The sequence below is a fragment of a genome, unplaced genomic scaffold, assembly GCF_019419815.1.
Source record: "Pyrus x bretschneideri cultivar Hongxiangsu unplaced genomic scaffold, Pyrus_bretschneideri_v1 Contig83, whole genome shotgun sequence".
NCBI classification, from domain to species: domain Eukaryota; kingdom Viridiplantae; phylum Streptophyta; class Magnoliopsida; order Rosales; family Rosaceae; genus Pyrus; species Pyrus x bretschneideri.
In genome coordinates, this window is record NW_025999824.1 from 759,126 (window position 1) to 777,314 (window position 18,189).

The 18,189-nt window shown below is 35.6% G+C and overlaps 3 protein-coding genes across 8 annotated transcripts; all 3 read left to right on the forward strand.

Annotated features, from left to right (window-relative positions):
• The first annotated feature begins 1,185 nt into the window (after nt 1-1,185).
• Nucleotides 1,186-5,169, forward strand: LOC103927132 (glycerol-3-phosphate dehydrogenase [NAD(+)] GPDHC1, cytosolic-like). 2 transcript variants are annotated; one of them, XM_009336026.3, is made up of 7 exons: nt 1,186-1,409; nt 1,653-1,759; nt 1,880-2,543; nt 2,932-3,153; nt 3,847-4,094; nt 4,317-4,456; nt 4,709-5,169. In XM_009336026.3, the coding sequence occupies exons 3-7, from the start codon at nt 1,886-1,888 to the stop codon at nt 4,866-4,868; spliced, it is 1,428 nt and encodes a 475-aa protein (XP_009334301.2). In that variant the 5' UTR covers nt 1,186-1,409; nt 1,653-1,759; nt 1,880-1,885; the 3' UTR covers nt 4,869-5,169. The 2 variants fall into 2 exon arrangements, with proteins under 2 accessions (XP_009334301.2, XP_009334302.2); XM_009336027.3 differs by lacking the exon at nt 1,653-1,759.
• Nucleotides 5,170-6,066: 897 nt separating this feature from the next.
• LOC103927131 lies at nt 6,067-9,010 on the forward strand. The gene is made up of 5 exons (XM_009336023.3): nt 6,067-6,264; nt 7,330-7,372; nt 7,499-7,590; nt 7,712-7,810; nt 8,777-9,010. The coding sequence occupies exons 1-5, from the start codon at nt 6,190-6,192 to the stop codon at nt 8,792-8,794; spliced, it is 327 nt and encodes a 108-aa protein (XP_009334298.1). The 5' UTR covers nt 6,067-6,189; the 3' UTR covers nt 8,795-9,010.
• A 5,227-nt stretch (nt 9,011-14,237) lies between these two features.
• Nucleotides 14,238-16,804, forward strand: LOC103927130 (increased DNA methylation 2). Of its 5 annotated transcripts, XM_009336022.3 has the most exons (4): nt 14,238-14,361; nt 15,289-15,933; nt 16,195-16,335; nt 16,478-16,804. In XM_009336022.3, exons 2-4 carry the CDS (start codon nt 15,315-15,317, stop codon nt 16,735-16,737), a joined length of 1,020 nt encoding a protein of 339 aa, XP_009334297.2. In that variant the 5' UTR covers nt 14,238-14,361; nt 15,289-15,314; the 3' UTR covers nt 16,738-16,804. The 5 variants fall into 5 exon arrangements, with proteins under 5 accessions (XP_009334297.2, XP_009334295.2, XP_009334296.2 ...); XM_009336020.3 differs by having other exon boundaries at nt 15,289-16,335; XM_009336021.3 differs by having other exon boundaries at nt 15,289-16,335; nt 16,463-16,595.
• Nucleotides 16,805-18,189: the final 1,385 nt, after the last annotated feature.

Sequence of the window (18,189 nt, forward strand, 5' to 3'; positions counted from 1 at the left end):
AAGAGAAAATGTATTGGTCATTTGATTGAGTTGAGGATGACACACAAAAGATTTGTCAACCATAATTTTTTAACGCAATCTCAATTGGTTGGTTGCCCACATATATTAACTTTGAGGAAAGGTGCTTCAACCATGTTCTAACATATATTCTAAAGTTGGTATTGGGTAATGGTATATGATTAAGATTACTGTCATAGTTCATACCAAAAATTTTAGTGACGCCGAAATTCTAACTAGATTTTGCTAGAACTAAGGACTATCTACCAACAATCAATATGAAGATTATTGATAATTTGATATTGCTAAGATTCCATTTGAACTTAAAAGCTAGAAGCTTCCAATAAAATTTAGGTTTTTCTAACAAACTATCATTATAAACAAATCTCCAAGTAAAACAATAACACATACATGTATGTACCTTCCAAATCATGTTTTCAGTTGTGGACAATCATATGTGGCTTTATGAGAGGAATTCTCAACGTCAACCACAAATGTGTTGGTAAGAAAATGTTGGTCCATTGATCAACAAAGTGTATTTATGCGGAATATAGGTATACAAAGAAGTCTAAATCGGCTAATGATGATGATTCTTAATAAATAATAACAATATTAATTACTAATGATAACTTCTCATTGAGTTTCAATTTTTTCACTGTTGTTTGTAGATTGACAACGAATCTCTGAATTGCATCAAATGTAAACAGATTGGACGAAAAGTGTGTGGTTAATATCAACATATAAACTAATTTTTTAGGAACTACCAGCATGTAGACTTTATGAGTATTGTGTAAATAATGTACACACAAATATCTAGACTTTATATTTTCACACTTAAAGCTGGTTCATCCTTTGCTACTAATATAGTGCTATCATGGGGTTTCAGCGTTGGGTATGTTACGGAGACTAAATTGTAGATCAAATTTGTAAATCAAATGATATTGAAGTTGATGTTCGGATTATTATCTAAGTGTTGATTAACGTGTTTATTTCTTATCAATGAAACATAATTTAATTTGTAAATTTAGTTTACTTGGCATTGCTCTTTGACTTGTGATAAAACACCAATCAAAATCATCCAATATTAATAACCGTTGGGGAAGTTGGCAGAGTCTAAAGCCTAATGACTATGGCACCCAACTCAACCATAACTGCACCCATTAATGCCCTTTATGTGTGTTTTTGTTTTTTATGCTCCTCATCCTGTCTCTGCTGTCACGCTTTCTCCTTTCAATGATTCAAAGCTTCTTCATGCAAGTTACATTTTTCTGACCTCCATTGCACTGTCGGTGTCTGTCCGGCTTCAATTTTCCAGCATGATATCCACCGTCAATGCTGGCGGGTCTGGACTGATAGGAATTTAAGTGAACAACCCAAAACAACTTTATGACCGGAAAGCCTTATCCGACAAGGTTGGCTTTTTTATTGGACTTTCTTTTTCTTGTTATTTAATTTATGAGCTTTCACATAGTGTTTTTTGAAATTTATGGTTTGGTAGATGAACAACCTCAGGCGGAGATAACAATGTCACTATTTGAATATTTGGGCTTTATTTTTTTTTTTTTTGGCATGTTCTTTGGAACTCTTAAATAAAAATGAAGAAAGATACTTGCATGCATAGAATAAAGTCCTATCCTTTTTCTTGTTTGTATCAGTTTCAGCTGGATTTGGTTAGCAACAAATCTTGATTGGTGGGTCGGAAAATCTGAGTGAAAAGATGAATATTGTGTATTGGGAGAGAAAGATGATATAAATACCAAAGGTGGGTTGTTGTTGAAATCTGTCTAGTTTGAGAATTTTTCAAGTTCCATGGAATTATAGAAGATCCTGCATAAGGAAGTAAGTAGTTGGGAATTTTGGTTTTCTGTGTTCTTTTTGACAGTTGGAGATGGTGGGGAGCATTGAGGCTATGAATCGTAATTTATACCCGAATGGATCTGTTCAGAACTTTAATGCATTGGAGGAGAAGCTTGACGAGCTCCGAATCCGCCTTGGAAAGGCTAATGGTGATCCTTTGAGAATTGTTGGTGTCGGTGCGGGTGCATGGGGCAGTGTTTTTGCTGCTGTGTTGCAGGATAGCTATGGTCAATTTCGAGACAAGGTTCAGATAAGGATATGGAGAAGAACGGGAAGAGCAGTTGATAGAGCCACAGCTGAACATCTTTTTGAAGTGATCAACTCGAGGGAGGATGTGTTGAGGAGGTTGATCCGGCGTTGTGCGTATTTGAAATATGTGGAGGCAAGGCTGGGGGATCGAACTCTTTATGCCGATGAGATTTTGAAAGATGGATTTTGTTTGAACATGATCGATACCCCTCTGTGTCCCTTGAAGGTTGTAACCAGTTTACAGGAGGCTGTTTGGGATGCTGACATTGTGGTGAATGGCTTGCCATCGACGGAAACAAAAGAGGTGTTTGAAGAGATAAGTAATTATTGGAAGGAAAGAATCACAGATCCGATTATCATCTCTTTGGCCAAAGGTATTGAAGCTGCACTGGAGCCTCTCCCGCATATCATAACTCCCACGCGAATTATTCACCGGGCGAGTATGTTCCTTTTCTTTTAAATTTAACTGTCACCCTTTAGCACGTTGGGTTTAACTTTACAGTATGGTGGAAGAAAGGAAGGAGAGATGGTTTATTTGATCTGGTTTTATCTTTAGCTGAATTGGTAAATGTTTAATGTATTTTCGCAGGGTCAATCTTATGGAACTTTTTACATGGATTATTACGTTGTTCCTTTTCATATCTACACGAATTTTAAGTGTTATTGCATTTTTAAAACCTGATAAATCATGTTGATTGTTTATGTTTCAACTTTCAACTAACATTGCATGGAAATTGGATGATCATACGTTACTTACACTTTTCCTTCACTGTTATAATGTTATTTCGACTTCACATTTCCGCTCATTCTTTTCTGTACGACTCGCAGCTGGTGTACCTATAGAGAACATACTTTATTTGGGTGGCCCAAACATTGCCTCAGAGATCTACAACAAGGAATATGCTAATGCTCGAATATGCGGAGCTGAGAAGTGGAGAAAACCTCTTGCAAAATTCTTAAGGCAACCCCATTTTATTGTCTGGGACAATAGTGATCTTGTTACACATGAAGTCATGGGTGGCTTAAAGAATGTCTATGCCATCGGAGCAGGTAAATCTACAATTCATTCTGATAGATCTATCTCAAACAATAAAGGCAGCGTCTAATAAAAAGGAATGAATTTTAGGTGTCATAGATTGAAGGTAATTACAAGGAACTTTTTCTGGTACCAATCATGTTAATGTGCAAATGTCCTTTTTCAGAAACATGAAAAAGGGATAAAGGGAATGAGATGTCAAATTTTCTGCTTGGTTATTGTTGTTCATCTTCATTTCAGTGGTGGTAATTTTTGTTCAGCTTCATCAAATTTCGGAGCTACGCACACCTGATACGTGTTAATTAATGAGGACAATCTGAAGAGTAGTTTGCTTTTATATGATTTGGAGTCCTGTTTTTACAAGAACACTACTCATCAAATCTGTCATCATTAACACGGTATCAGGTGTATGAAGCTCTGAATTATTCTAAGAGGTTATCCTGATTCCCTTATTTATATGCTAGTGCCTGTACGAATTTCATGTTTGTCCTGGCAAGAATTTGTTCAGGCACTTCAAGAAAATTTGTGCTGGAATAAACATGAGATTTGTTTACGAACTGTAGTTACCCCACATGCTAAGCGAAGCTTCCAGGAAGTGTAGGAAACAATACAATTTCAAATTTTATGGTATACATACTGTAGTAGGATGTCATAAATGAACCTTCTGATTTGCAACTTGCAGCCGTTTTTTATTTTAATTTTCTCAGGGATGGCAGCAGCTCTCACAAAGGAAAGTGCTACCAGCAAATCTGTATACTTTGCACATTGTACCTCGGAGATGATATTTATCACTCATTTGTTGGCGGAAGAGCCTGAGAAACTTGCAGGGCCTTTGCTGGCTGACACATATGTAACCCTGTTGAAAGGTCGCAATGCGTGGTACGGGCAAATGTTAGCCAAAGGAGAACTAAACCGCGATATGGGTGAAAACATCAGTGGCAAAGGAATGATTCAGGTATCAGTTGTTATTTTCATTTCAAGAAGATGTATGACATTATATTAAAGTGCAAGAATCTACGAAGAATGTGAATACTCCTGTGTAAGGGCACTAGCAAATATCTGGTCTCACTAAAACGTGCCCTTGTCATTCTGTTGAGGAATTTATTCGGATGTGGTTAAAAGCACTTTTCTTCTAACTTGTTACTGATCAATAACGCTCTGTCACCTCTCCTTCTAGGGTGTCTCTGCAGTCAAAGCATTTTATGAACTTCTCAGTCAGTCGAGCCTAAATGTCTTGCATCCTGAGGAAAACAAGCCTGTTGCTCCCGTAGAGCTCTGCCCCATCTTGAAGACGCTATATAAAATATTGATAACAAGGTAATGTCCTGCAAACTTATCATTTCCCTTTTTTTTTTTTGCCGCACTCAAGTATAAAAAAATATTGACCATGAGAAAATTAACTAAGAGGCTTTTGCGTAATTCAAAAGATCACCCTGCATTGCTTAGTATAACCCGAATTATGTTTGGCATTACTTTGTATAACCCGAATCAGATGGTCTGCCAATGCATGTGTTCAGTAACTTTTACAAGTATATGAATCCCTGGCCATGTGTATTGTTTGATCACCAGGGAGCAATCATCACGAGCTATTCTTCAAGCGTTGAGGGATGAAAACTTGAACGATCCCAGGGAACGCATTGAGATTGCACAGAGCCATGTCTTCTATAGGCCTTCCCTTCTCGGACAGCCTTTGACTAGTTTCCGTTTGCAAGATAAAGTGGTAATATAATCCCTGTGAAAGCATGGTATTACAGGACTGCATGGTGGAAATAAGCATGTTGGTTTTGATAAATGTTAATCATATATATAACTTATTTTTGCTTCCTAAGGATACGATAGCTTGCTCTTTGGTCGTGAACTTGCTAGTAGCCCAATTGATTTTCATAGCTCTTGTATGGGAGCTGGATTTGCATTGTATTGTGTATCATATTATTAAGATACAAAAAACCGATGATCACATATTTGTATAGATGAAGGAATACCATTTTCCGACCATACGGAAACAGAAAAACATCGTTTTTAGGTCTTGAGCATCCTTCTTTTGAGTAAATTGCTGCCTAAAATAGTGTAGGTGCTTGTGGTTGCATGCTTATGTACAATGTAAATTATCTCAAGCCCTTGGAACTGAAGGACGAAAACGCTGTCTTCTTGCGTTAACATGAACATTTTCGTTTACAACAAAATAGCTTCCAAGAAATCCAATACTATTTGTCTTGAATGCTTTTGGTAAATTTTGGGATTTGTCATTTCCCGGTGGAAGAGGCTCTTTGTGCTTGGAGGTGGTTCGAGCTGGTTTGGGTGCGAAGTCGTGGTTTGGGTGGCATTTTTAGGAGGAGATTGACTGTTTTAGTCTGGCGTTACCGTCACACTGAAAAATTACTCGTATTACACGTTAAAATAAGAACTGAATGTGAATCAAATATGAAGGAGAACAAAGAAGAATCAATAGTATAATGTCCAAGTTATGATTAAGAACCATTTTCAGTAGACACATGATACATACAACAATTTAACAATATAATTTTAGAGCAGAGCAAGAATTCAAACCCGATTACTGTGATCCAAAAAACGTGCACCAAGTAAAGCCATTTTCCGTTCTTCTCCTTTCAGTGACAATACAATCTAATCACCGAGTCTGCACTGTTATCAGACTATGTTGCAAACAACAGCTATAAGGCGTGTTTTTTTAACAAATGATATTAATTACACTCGGAGGAGGGAATTACACTCTCATAAAAATGTCTTCAAGTTGTCTCATGGACCGGTAGTTGAAGTGAATATGGATGGGACGTGTACAGAGGGGCCAATTGTCACCCCGCACAGAGTACAGGTGGTTAAATGTAAAACATTTAGTCTCATGTGGCTAGTTTCACAAAGTGAAACAATGAAAGTGGCAATTGTGCAATTTCCAAAAGAAGAAAACGAAAACCTTTCGTTCGGGTAAAAAAATATCAGTTGTAATAGTTGAAGCCGTTCCGAAGAACCTGAACACTGCGGCGCCCTATTCTGTCGTATCGGAGAGTGTAGGGCCACCCCACCAACCTCCAGCAATGGCGGAGAGTGAGAGTCGAAGCGTCGCCGAAGAAACCTTGAAGCCCTTTTACCAGAGGGCCTCTGAAGCCGAGGTATGTTTCCCACCTTTTACTTGTAGCCTTGATATCCTTATGCTTCTCAACTCTGCTCAACTCTATATATATATATATAGGCACACATACATGCGTGTATGTATATATATATATATATATATATGTATTTATTTATCGTGAAGGTGGAGCGTTAATGGCGTCAGTAATTGGCGATTTGGGTTTGATTGTTTGTATCTGAGAATCATGGGTTCGATTAGGATAGGTTATATGTTGTAGGTTCTTTAATTAAGAAGATGAAGTCGATTCCCTCTAATGTAACCAAAATAAAAATTTTAGGGTTTCATCTTCATGGTCAGTGGATGAAGATAAGTCTCAATTTCTCTCACTCAGTTGTTGGATTAAGAACTGTTGTGTTTACAAGTCTTCATGTTCAGTGCAATTGTCTAATGCTATTTGAAATATGCCACAAGTCCATGATTGGGAAGAAACGAATGAATCCCTTACTTTTCTGCATAAGTTTGTTTGAAAGAATATCAATAATTTTGTTTCGAGAAGTACAAAACAAAAGGAAACGTAACATTATTTGTAATTCATGAATGCAAAAATAATGTCTACCCTACACATTCCATTATTTCAATGAGACATTGATAGTACCTAACTACTTATAGAGTTGTAGTTGAGAAGCTTTGAAAGCTTTTAAAGCTATAGTTTGATATTGATGGTTTCAGGACCTTGTTCTTAAATTCACAGCTTTCAATAATTGTCGATTCACTCTGACTTTTCGTTAGCCCCCAAGGATTTATTACCACCACATCTGAAAGCAGACTCTATGAAAGTAGGCATAAAACTCTATCGTGCACAGACTAATGATATGCTGATGAATAATATTTGATTGATTATGTATTGTTTGATGATAGAGACTTACCTTCTCCTATTTGGAATAATTTTCTCTTTCATTGCTTTCAATATAGCCCTTATCATTTTTGTAGATGAGATGTTTTCTACGAGAAAAGTATATATTTCTAGTTTATGTAGCATGTTTGATGACTGAAACTTTTGATTTTTCCGCTGTAATCTTGCTAACTTGGCATATTTCTTACATAGGACCGCTTATCAAGGCTTGAAGCTGCCCTCGCAAGCAAGAAGGGTAGGTTTAATGGCACGCATTGTGCAATAGTGTTTTGTTCATGGCCAAGAACACAGGACCTCACTTTTCCTCTTTTCTCTTTTGTTTTAATTTTTTTTGTTGGATGCTGGTTATGGAACCTTGCAGATTCTGCAACTGATGGTTCTTCAAAGGTGATCAACGAACTCCAGTCACAGATAAAAGATGCATGTGCGAAGGTGTCTTTAGAAGAAGAAAAGGTATTATTGCATCAATTGTATCTTTTTTTTTTTTTTTTTTTTTTTTTTGTGGGGGGGTCTCAGTTGGAAAGTACTGAGGAGATCTGAAGATCTTTTTTTGTTCATTTTTGGTGACTTGCAGAACAAGAAGCTTGCTGCTGAAAATGCAAAGCTCCAATACCGCATACAACATCTTGTTCAGGCAGTGAGAGATGGTGATGACAAGTTGGAGAAAATGAAAGTGAGTTATAACTTATAGCTCGTACGGATTTTGTGGAAAAAGATAGTGGTATTTTGTCGTCCTTTCAGATTGGGGATTTGGTTCCTATAGAAAAAATATTCTGATATTTTAGAAAATATAGCATAGCATCTATTCGGGAAAAGAAAAAAGAGATAAAAACTGAATTTATTATTGGACTTGGGTTGATGAGGTCACAATGCTATGCCAACCTTCAGTCGTTCAACAATTTTACTTGAGTTGACACCTTGGCTTTTTGACCATTGGTTTGCTTGCATTTAATCAGGTGCGTCCCATACCTAGTTCCGATGCAGCACCTTAACTTAAGCACCTAGAACTAATACTGGGTTGAGTTAGACCCAGTGGACTCATCTAGGTTTGGGTTTCGTAGCTCTTAGTTGTGGACCACCTACTTGTCGATTGCTGTGATACATCTCCAATGTGGGATTATGCCCATCACGTCCATGGCTTGTTTATCTAGCCAAACAACCCCAACATATAGGTGTTCTTGTTAGCATCACTGGTTTGAGCAATAGTTTTTAGTTACTGGGAAGATTGTTCATTGTGAAATTTTCTTGCGTTTTATATGTGAATCAGTGTGTTGCCAAAATTTCTTGCCTGTGTGCATTCAGAGCGTGTCAAGAGGCCAAAAAATTGTATGATAATATAAATAGAAGTTGAATATCCCTATCACCTGGGTTTTGACTGACTGAGAGTCAAATTTAGAGAGTATGATACTATGAATAACTATAAACACTTTTCATTAGTTTCGCTAAACTCCTCCATTTTCTTTTCGCAAGTACATATTTGCAGCATTGGTTGTTGAAAGAGGGGTCATAAGGATGATTTGTCTTTCAGTTTGATATTTTCAGTCCGTTTTAGATGCTTTTGTTAAGCTTTATACAATACAGCGCATAGTTAATATCTGATTTTGTGCGTGTATGTAATTAATTCCTTTTGTTTCGACAGGTAACGATGCACGAGTAACTGGGGACATGGAAGTCGGATGCATATGATCGTGAACCTATATAATTATTCCTCGCTAACAGATTTGAGCTGGATTTGCTACATTATAAATATATAATTATTGATAAATGTTATACCGCATGATTCCAACATCTTGTACTTATTTTTAGCTTTTGCCTTTCCGGCAGAGAGATGCTAGATTATATAATGTAGCCTTGCTACTTGGGATTCAGGAGATCTCAACCCTTCGTCATATTTCACAATTTTTAAACATAATATGAAATATTCAAGGTTCTAAAACATGCTAGGCTAGTGTCTAGGCGGACTAGACTGATTTAAGCAAATTTATTATACTTATAAAAGTACATAATTTTATTGGGATACATAATTTGTAAAATAAAATGACATATAGATTATAAAGTATGAGAATATATTGAAAATCTAAGGAACAAGCATATAATAAGTATCATCTAAACATTCAACATGTCTCTTACATTTTATTGACAAAAAAAAAATGCAAAATGAAAGATACTAATTTTCTGTCAAAGTGAGGGTTGTGATCCAGACAGGTGTTTAGGCGGATTTAGATGGGCTAAGTGGGTGCCTAAGCGAACGAGGTGGACGCCTAAGCTGGTCTAGGCTCTCTTTTTTAATTTTCAAACACTTAAGGATCAATTGGGGAGGTAGCCAACCGCTTAGTGCCTAGATGGAGATTTTTAAAACAGTCAAAATATTAAAAGATTAGTTTAACCAAGAAAAACATTTTGTATAACAATATTACTTTAAGGTGTGTTGTTACTGACACTCTAAACATGCTCATTAAACACGCTTAAATTTTTTGTGTTTAAAAAGAAAATACATACAAAAATGCAGGATAAAACATTGGGGTGTTGTGAATAATTCAAGGCATTTGCAAGAATAATTCAAGTACATTGTTCCTTGTTGACTCTACTTGAATTATAATTTATTGATAAATACATCTTTGAGTTAGTGACTTGTGACTCACTCATATATTTGAGGACACGAGTCTTGGTGAGTTTGCGCTTCAAGGAGATTGACTAGCCATTCATTCGAGGACACTTTTAGGCATTTCGGAATGAACTTCATCAACATTGTTGTGTTGTTAGATCCGTCCATTTATTAATGAAAACGTTCATGATATACAAGGTGGGTAGAAACATATAACCAGTGGGTGTCAATTGCAATATTTTATCTTTGTTTACGAATCATATTCTACTAGTAATTTTATACAAAATAGGAAGGATGAGGGTTTGAACACCGGATATAATACAATGGAGGAAGAGAAAAATCTTAACTACTAGGCTAATTTTTTTTTCCAAATCCTATGGTATCGCACACATCCCGGAGGAGTTTAAATTTTAAGATTGTCTATCTATTGCACAGATTTCAAATTTTAAACTCATTAAATTATAATAAATAAGACATTGAGCAACACCATCACTTAAAGGTAGTTAGCATAAATATTCCTACACTCTCGGAAGGTTAGGACTAATCCTAGTGGAGCCCAAAAATACAAAAAACATTTCAGCCCAGCTTGATCATAGTAAAATGACACAACTAATCTTCCAAAGCTACCCTTACATTGTTTAATAATTTACAACCTCTATCCATCCAGCTAGGCCTGGCAAACGGGTCGTGTCTATCGTGTTCGTGTCGTTTTCGTGTAACACCTGTTATCTTAACGGGTCGTGTCGTGTCACACCCGTTATCTTAACGGGTCCTTAACAGGTCGTGTCACTTTACCCAACGGGTAAAGTGACCCCACCCGTTATGACCCATTATGACTCGTTAAGAAAAAAAAATATTTTTTTTTAAATTTGCACATACCACACATTGCCATATAAATATTACTTCAAAACATTAAAACATTTCTCGTTCAAGTACTATATCTACACTCGAAAATAAAAGCCTAATAAAAAAAATAATACATACACTACTAATATATTACAAATATTAAATGTGCAAGGATAAAGAGTTTTTGTTTTTAAGATTGTAAGTCTTTCTCAAAAGTTTACACCTCCATTTACAAAATCTTCAATTTACATCGATCATCATGAAATTGTATTCAATTTACACCTACATCTATATAATTATTATAGTTTTTACTTTTTAGGGATATAAAATTATTAAATTAATGTATATAATTATTAATATTATAGTTCATTCATACTTTTATTAAGTATATAAATTATAACATAAGATTTTGTGATATCCACATCCACTTGTGTAAATATTTTAAATTGAAGATCGAATTCATTCATTGTATTCATATAGGGTCAAGGAGTGTAGTTATAAAAAATCATCAAAATCGGAGTTAAAATAACCGTTAAATCGTGATTTTTGTTTATAACCGTTGAAAAGCTTTGTCCCGTTACTTGACCTCTGAATGTTTTTTTTTTTTTGTGATTTTTTGCTGATGTGATCTCCAAGCATATACAAACAATTTTGACGGTTGTGGATCGTTGAAATTAGTTTTGGAGAATTCGTAAAACGATAGATTGACTAACACTTACAGTTTATTTATACTTTTATTAAGTATAACATAAGATTTTGTGGTATCCACTTGTGTAAATATTTTAAATTGAAGATCAAATTTATTCATTGTATTCATATAGGGTCAAGGAGTGTAGTTATAAAAAATCATCAAAATCGGAGTTAAAATAACCGTTAAATCGTGATTTTTCGTTTATAACCGTTGAAAAGCTTTGTCCCGTTACTTGATCTCTGAATGTTTTTTTTTTGTGATTTTTTGCTGATGTGATCTCCAAGCATATACAAACAATTTTGACGGTTTGGATCGTTGAAATTAGTTTTGGAGAATTCGTAAAACGATAGATTGACTAACACTTACAGTTTATTTATACTTTTATTAAGTATAACATAAGATTTTGTGGTATCCACTTGTGTAAATATTTTAAATTGAAGATCGAATTCATTCATTATATTCATATAGGGTCAAGGAGTGTAGTTATAAAAAATCATCAAAATCGGAGTTAAAATAACCGTTAAATCGTGATTTTTCGTTTATAACCGTTGAAAAGCTTTGTCCCGTTACTTGATCTCTGAATGTTTTTTTTTGTGATTTTTTGTTGATGTGATCTTCAAGCATATACAAACAATTTTGACGGTTTGGATCGTTGAAATTAGTTTTGGAGAATTCGTAAAACGATAGATTGACTAACACTTAGAGTTTATTTATACTTTCATTAAGTATAACATAAGATTTTGTGGTATCCACTTGTGTAAATATTTTAAATTGAAGATCGAATTCATTCATTGTATTCATATAGGATCAAGGAGTGCAGTTATAAAAAATCATCAAAATCGGAGTTAAAATAACCGTTAAATCGTGATTTTTCGTTTATAACCGTCGAAAAGCTTTGTCCCGTTACTTGATCTCTGAATGTATTTTTTTTGTGATTTTTTGCTGATGTGATCTCCAAGCATATACAAACAATTTTGACGGTTTGGATCGTTGAAATTAGTTTTGGAAAATTCGTAAAACGATAGATTGACTAACACTTACAGTTTATTTATACTTTTATTAAGTATAACATAAGATTTTGTGGTATCCACTTGTGTAAATATTTTAAATTGAAAATCGAATTCATTCATTGTATTCATATAGGGTCAAGGAGTATAGTTATAAAAAATCATCAAAATCGGAGTTAAAATAACCGTTAAATCGTGATTTTTCGTTTATAACCGTTGAAAAGATTTGTCCCGTTACTTGATCTCTGAATGTTTTTTTTTTGTGATTTTTTGCTGATGTGATCTCCAAGCATATACAAACAATTTTGACGGTTTGGATCGTTGAAATTAGTTTTGGAGAATTCGTAAAACGATAGATTGACTAACACTTAGAGTTTATTTATACTTTCATTAAGTATAACATAAGATTTTGTGGTATCCACTTGTGTAAATATTTTAAATTGAAGATCGAATTCATTCATTGTATTCATATAGGGTCAAGGAGTGTAGTTACAAAAAATCATCAAAATCGGAGTTAAAATAACCGTTAAATCGTGATTTTTCGTTTATAACCGTTGAAAAGCTTTGTCCTGTTACTTGATCTCTGAATGTTTTTTTTTTGTGATTTTTTGCTGATGTGATCTCCAAGCATATACAAACAATTTTGACGGTTTGGATCGTTGAAATTAGTTTTGAAGAATTCGTATGCCATCAATCAAGTTCCGTGTGTATATATATATATTTATTAAGTAGATTTAAATCTATTTATTTTGTACTATAAATTATAATTGACTGGTACACGGAATAGTACATACATCACGTGTCACGTGTGTCATTATAAAAATAGTGAGATATGTCATGACAGTCATGTGTGTGATAAAAAATTAATAACTTAAAAAAAAAAAAAATTCTCGCCACTTCTATTAATTTTCATTTTTCCCTCTTTTTTTGTTTCCTTTTCAACTTTTTCTTATCATTTTCACTTTTCCCTCCAACATCTTTCCCTAATTCCCTCACTTTTTTGTTTCATTTTCAACTTTTCTTAACATTTTCATTTTCCCTCCATTTGTTTTTTCAAAAAGGGCGGCAAGTTGGCAACGGCAAGAAATTGATTATTGAAATTTGAATGGAAAGAAATCACATCAAATTTCAATGGATGCAAAATCATGCAATGCATCATGCATATTAAATTATTAATTAATAATTATTATAGTTTTTATAAAATTTAATATATATAATTATTATAGATAGACTTAATATTTTGGGGGTATAATTATTATAGTATATATAATTATTATAATTATTATAAATTTTATAGTTAATTTAATATATATATATATATTATAATTTTTAGGGGTATAAAATTGTAAAATTAATGTATATAATTATTATAGTATTTTTTTTTGGGTTATAAAATTATAAAAATAATATTCTGCTTATCGTGTATCGTGTTAGCCACGTGTATACCCGAACCAACCCGTTATCTTAACATGTGCTTATCGGGTTACCCGATAACGACCCGATTCGTTATCGTGTCGACCCAAACACCTGTTAATTTCGTGTCATGTCGTGTCGGGTTATCGGGTTATCGGGTCGTGTCAGAAATTACCAGGCCTACATCCAGCTGCCTAAGGACTGGTTTGGTATTGCTGTGCTTTGAAAAAAAGCTGCTTCTGCTGTGTTGTGAGAATAAGCAGCTATGAAATAAAGCAGCAGAGTGTTTGGTAAACTTTTTTGTAAAAGTGCTTTTGAAAAAAAAAAAAACAGTATTAGAGTGTTTGTTAAACTTTTATGTAAAACGGATGTAAAAAAGAGCCGGTTTTTCAAAGCTTGGTTTTGCAGCTTCTTGTTTTTGGCTTTTTTTCACCCAAAACTGTGAAAAAAAACTGAAACTGAGTGTTTACCAAACACAAAAATAACTTCCAACCTTTTTTTATAACAGCTTTTTTTAGAGTCACCTTAATACCATACCAGTCTAAGAGCAATAAACTGACGCGATAACCAATTCCTCCTTCCTCTCTGACGCTCATCTCTCCACAACTTCTTTTTCTCCCGGTGGAAGCGGCTCCTCCGGTCCTCCTCCACTCAGGCAACCGGTATCCTTCATTTCCTCTCTCTTCCTTAATTTTACTCTTTTGGGTTTATTTTTAAGCAAATTTCTCTCTCCCCCTCTCTCTCCCTCTCTGTTTTTGATTCTGCATTGCAGCAAATGGGTAGCTTGATTTTTGTTCTTTTCTCTCATTAATTAATTTCCATGATTCCGAAATGGTCTAAGACCAATTGGGTTTAATAATTCCTGGGTTTTATTTCACTAATTTGTTTACTTGGTTAACCAAGTTGCTTTTTTTGCAATTTGGTAAAAAAATTATGGAAATTGTTGTGACGATAATGCATGTGAAAACTTGCCTGATAAGTGTTCGATGAATTGCATATGTTTAACTCCTTATTTCTTGCCACTCATATGCACAGGATTATCCTGAAATGAAATGCTTCTTTGGGATTTGCATGTGGGTTTCTCCAGTCTATATATTTCATGTAGAATTTCATTGTCAGTTTTTTCACTGATGCTTTTCGAAAGACACTGCAACTGATGCATGCTGAATCTGGGTCCTCAGTCGTTTCCTTTCTTTCGTTTCTCGATCAGATTGTTTTCCTTTGCCATATTAGTGATTATTAAGACATTCTACATATGAATTCCGTTAATAATGGTGTTCTATGCGAACTACATTGTCATTTCTTGCGCTTCATCTGCTTTGTGTGGGTGAGAGAGATAGGGGTAATCTTCAAGAAGGACTGTATTTGTTAGAGTATGCTATTGGTGAGTTCTTATGTGTGAGTGGGTTGGTTGCGGGGTATGTGGAGAAAGATTGAGAGCTAAGCCACGTAAGTGAAAACATTGGCTGGTCTGGAACAAGGATGGCACCATATTCATTTGTCTCACAGAGAAATAAAACTTTGAAATATTTTCACTGTCACAGTAATTGCTTGATTATATGATCCTACTATATTTGAGCTTGTTGCAGATTCTAAATTTTAATCCGCAGCAGTGATGGATGGCTCATCTCAGGCGACAGGATCTAATCCTGCCTCAGGGTTAGATTTTAACAATTTTCAAAGTAGGATGGCAAATGATGATCAGCGCTTTCTCTTGTACTTCATTATCGGTACCTACTTTGGGCCTGATCTTAAAGGAGAGAGGCCATCAAAGTCAGTGTTGCAGAGAATAGCTGAGCGACTTCCACCATATACTATTGAGCAACTAGGTGGCTCCTGCCTGAAAATGGCAGAGGTAGAGCAGGTGTACTATTATGTTCTTCGGAAGGCTGACCAATCTGCCATTGCTAAATTACCTTTGTTAAGCCAGTTCTTCCATGGTAGCCTCCGTACCCATAGAGAAGATGCCACAGCCAATTACCCTCAGTTTACGGATCTCTTTCCTCTTCTCCTCCACCCCCATTCACAGTTCAATAACAAAGATGATATCTTTGAGAACATTGTATTTATTCATAACCCAGAAATATATTACATTAAGCCAAAGGATATCGAACGATTTAAGAGGCTTACTGGACTGGAGGATTTTCTTCTGGATAGAGATGCTGCAAAGCTGCATACTGTTCCTGATGGAAGTGTTTTATATAATGTGTTGGAGCAGGAGCCGAAGTCCAATGGTGAGTCACCTCCCGCTAGTTCTTGCCAAAGTTCTAGGGGAACAAAACATTTAGAGGATCTCATGGAATTGAAGGATCCTCTGAAACCTATGCATGTTGAAGCACCTATCAGTACCGTTCCAGATAGTGGTACTCCTATGATGCATAGTTATATGTCCCCGCACACGAATAAAAAAACCTCTGAGCCTGTGGAGAAACTTGATCGTGCTATGATTTTTCTTCCTTCTCTTCCAACTAAAAAAGAGTTGTCCAATATTGTAGCTGCCACAAGAGATGGATTTGCATTGACTGGGAGTGCGGCAATGGCGAAGGTGGGACCAACGATAGGGCTCATTGACATTGGAGAATGTGATGACTCCTACCTGTTTCGTGTATCTCTTCCTGGAGTGAGAAGAGATGAAAGTAAGTTTCTCTTTACAACTTAGATATCTCTTGTATCTCTCTCATATCGCAGTCACATACTTATCTCTGTGGCCACCTGTATTGCCTCTTTGATACTACCACTTTTATACGTAATCAAATGATGTAGAGCGATGATCCGCAGGGGAATTCAGCTGTGAAGTTGAAAATGAGGGCCAAGTATTGATAAGAGGAGTGGCGGTAACAGGCGAGAAGACAGTCCACAGGTACTCTCAGATGTTTGAAATGCAAACACAGAATCTTTGCCCTTCTGGGCAGTTTTCTATCTCGTTTCAGCTACCTGGTCCAGTTAATCCGCAGCAATTTTCTGGTAATTTTGGGACGGATGGAATTCTGGAGGGAATTGTGATGAAACGAAAAGATGTCAGTAGTAAGTATGCGTAGCTGAAGTTTAGTGAGCCGCTGTATATTTGTTAGGAACACTGACATAAGGAGTTCTGTTCTTGCCAAATTCCGTTGCGTGATATTGTCATTGAATTGATGTCTGCAAAATGTTGCAAGTGCCTCAGCTGCTATCGTCATTAGATCCTCAATGCGCGATATCAACTGAGGCACGGGTAAAATGGCAGCCTAATAAATATTTAACCCTGTAATATGGTAACTAGAGAAAATGGTTGAAAAAATGATGCATGAATTTCCAACTTATTTGGGGATGCTTCAAATTATGGACAATAGGGAGGGACAGAGGATCCAGCGATGTTCTGATCTAATTTAAATTACAGGGAGATGAATCCGAATTTGGATGCAAAAGAAGGGAGGGCTAAACCCTACGCCCACCCTTCAACTGACATGGGGGGTTCCAAGTTAAGTTCCGACGGGTCCAAATTATTACCAATACTGAAAATTCTGAAAATTTGGAGTATTTCGATCGAACTAGCAAGAGTTTCTAGAATTTCAAAATTACAAAATAAATTGGGAGTGGGTGAGAGAGAGGAATGACAAAGAGCGGCTGAATCTTAAAGAGAAAGGAATCGTGCGGCTAGACTTATTTTAGGACTCTAAAGAAACAGTTGGAGAGTGTTTGGACCGATTGTCAACGACTTGAGATGCTTTATTGCAGGAATGCCGCACTCGATGATCAACCTTGTTCAACGGGAAGGAAATGAGGCGGCGCATCGTCTTGCTAGGATGGGTCTTAGTAGCTCTTAGGAGTGTATGTGGTTTGAGGAATCTCCGGATTTGATTCAGGTTATATTAGTCAAGGATGGATTGTAATTTTATTGTTTCATTGACGTTGATTGTTCATTTGAGGATAGGTTCCAGTTTGTTCGAGACACTCTTTTCCTTAGACCGGGTTGAAAGCCCCGTCAAGGTTTTTATCGAGGCCCAGTGAACACACTATCCTCAAGATGTACGTATTCTTTGTTTACCTATTGGACATCGTACTTTGTTTCCAAGAAAAGAAAAAAAAAACAAAAGACAAAAAATTTATAAGATAAGGTGCACAAAAACTGCTTATCTCCTAATAGTGTTTCACTCCAACTAGGACTCATCTTCGTTGTGCAATTCCTTATCTTCCAAGTCTCAACTTTAATTCCTCCAGATTTTAGTACATGTTTAACACCTTAATTCCTTGACTTCCAAGTCTCAACTTTAATTCCTCCAGATTTTAGCACATGATTAACACCTTCTAAACTCAAAAAATGTCTCGCCCATATGCTATCCACGCATGTTATCCAATCCAAGTCCAAAACTGTTTCTAGTTGCTCCATTTGACCTCTAATTGTCAACTTTACCAACTAAACCTACAATAAAATGAAATATAATTTAAATCACTATAACAAATGGAAATTGACTAAGTAAATGAAAACAAATAAGATAACAAGTCCCCCACGC

Bases quoted from the DNA above. Each gene is read 5' to 3' on its own strand.
- LOC103927132 (XM_009336026.3), top strand. From the start codon at position 1,886: ATGGTGGGGAGCATTGAGGCTATGAATCGTAATTTATACCCGAATGGA. The intron at 2,544-2,931 runs GTATGTTCCTTT...TACGACTCGCAG, and splicing joins GCGAATTATTCACCGGGCGA to CTGGTGTACCTATAGAGAAC. The intron at 4,095-4,316 runs GTATCAGTTGTT...CTCTCCTTCTAG, and splicing joins GTGGCAAAGGAATGATTCAG to GGTGTCTCTGCAGTCAAAGC.
- LOC103927131 (XM_009336023.3), top strand. From the start codon at position 6,190: ATGGCGGAGAGTGAGAGTCGAAGCGTCGCCGAAGAAACCTTGAAGCCC. The intron at 6,265-7,329 runs GTATGTTTCCCA...TTTCTTACATAG, and splicing joins AGAGGGCCTCTGAAGCCGAG to GACCGCTTATCAAGGCTTGA. The intron at 7,591-7,711 runs GTATTATTGCAT...GGTGACTTGCAG, and splicing joins TGTCTTTAGAAGAAGAAAAG to AACAAGAAGCTTGCTGCTGA.
- LOC103927130 (XM_009336020.3), top strand. From the start codon at position 15,315: ATGGATGGCTCATCTCAGGCGACAGGATCTAATCCTGCCTCAGGGTTA. The intron at 16,336-16,477 runs GTAAGTTTCTCT...GATGATCCGCAG, and splicing joins TGGAGTGAGAAGAGATGAAA to GGGAATTCAGCTGTGAAGTT.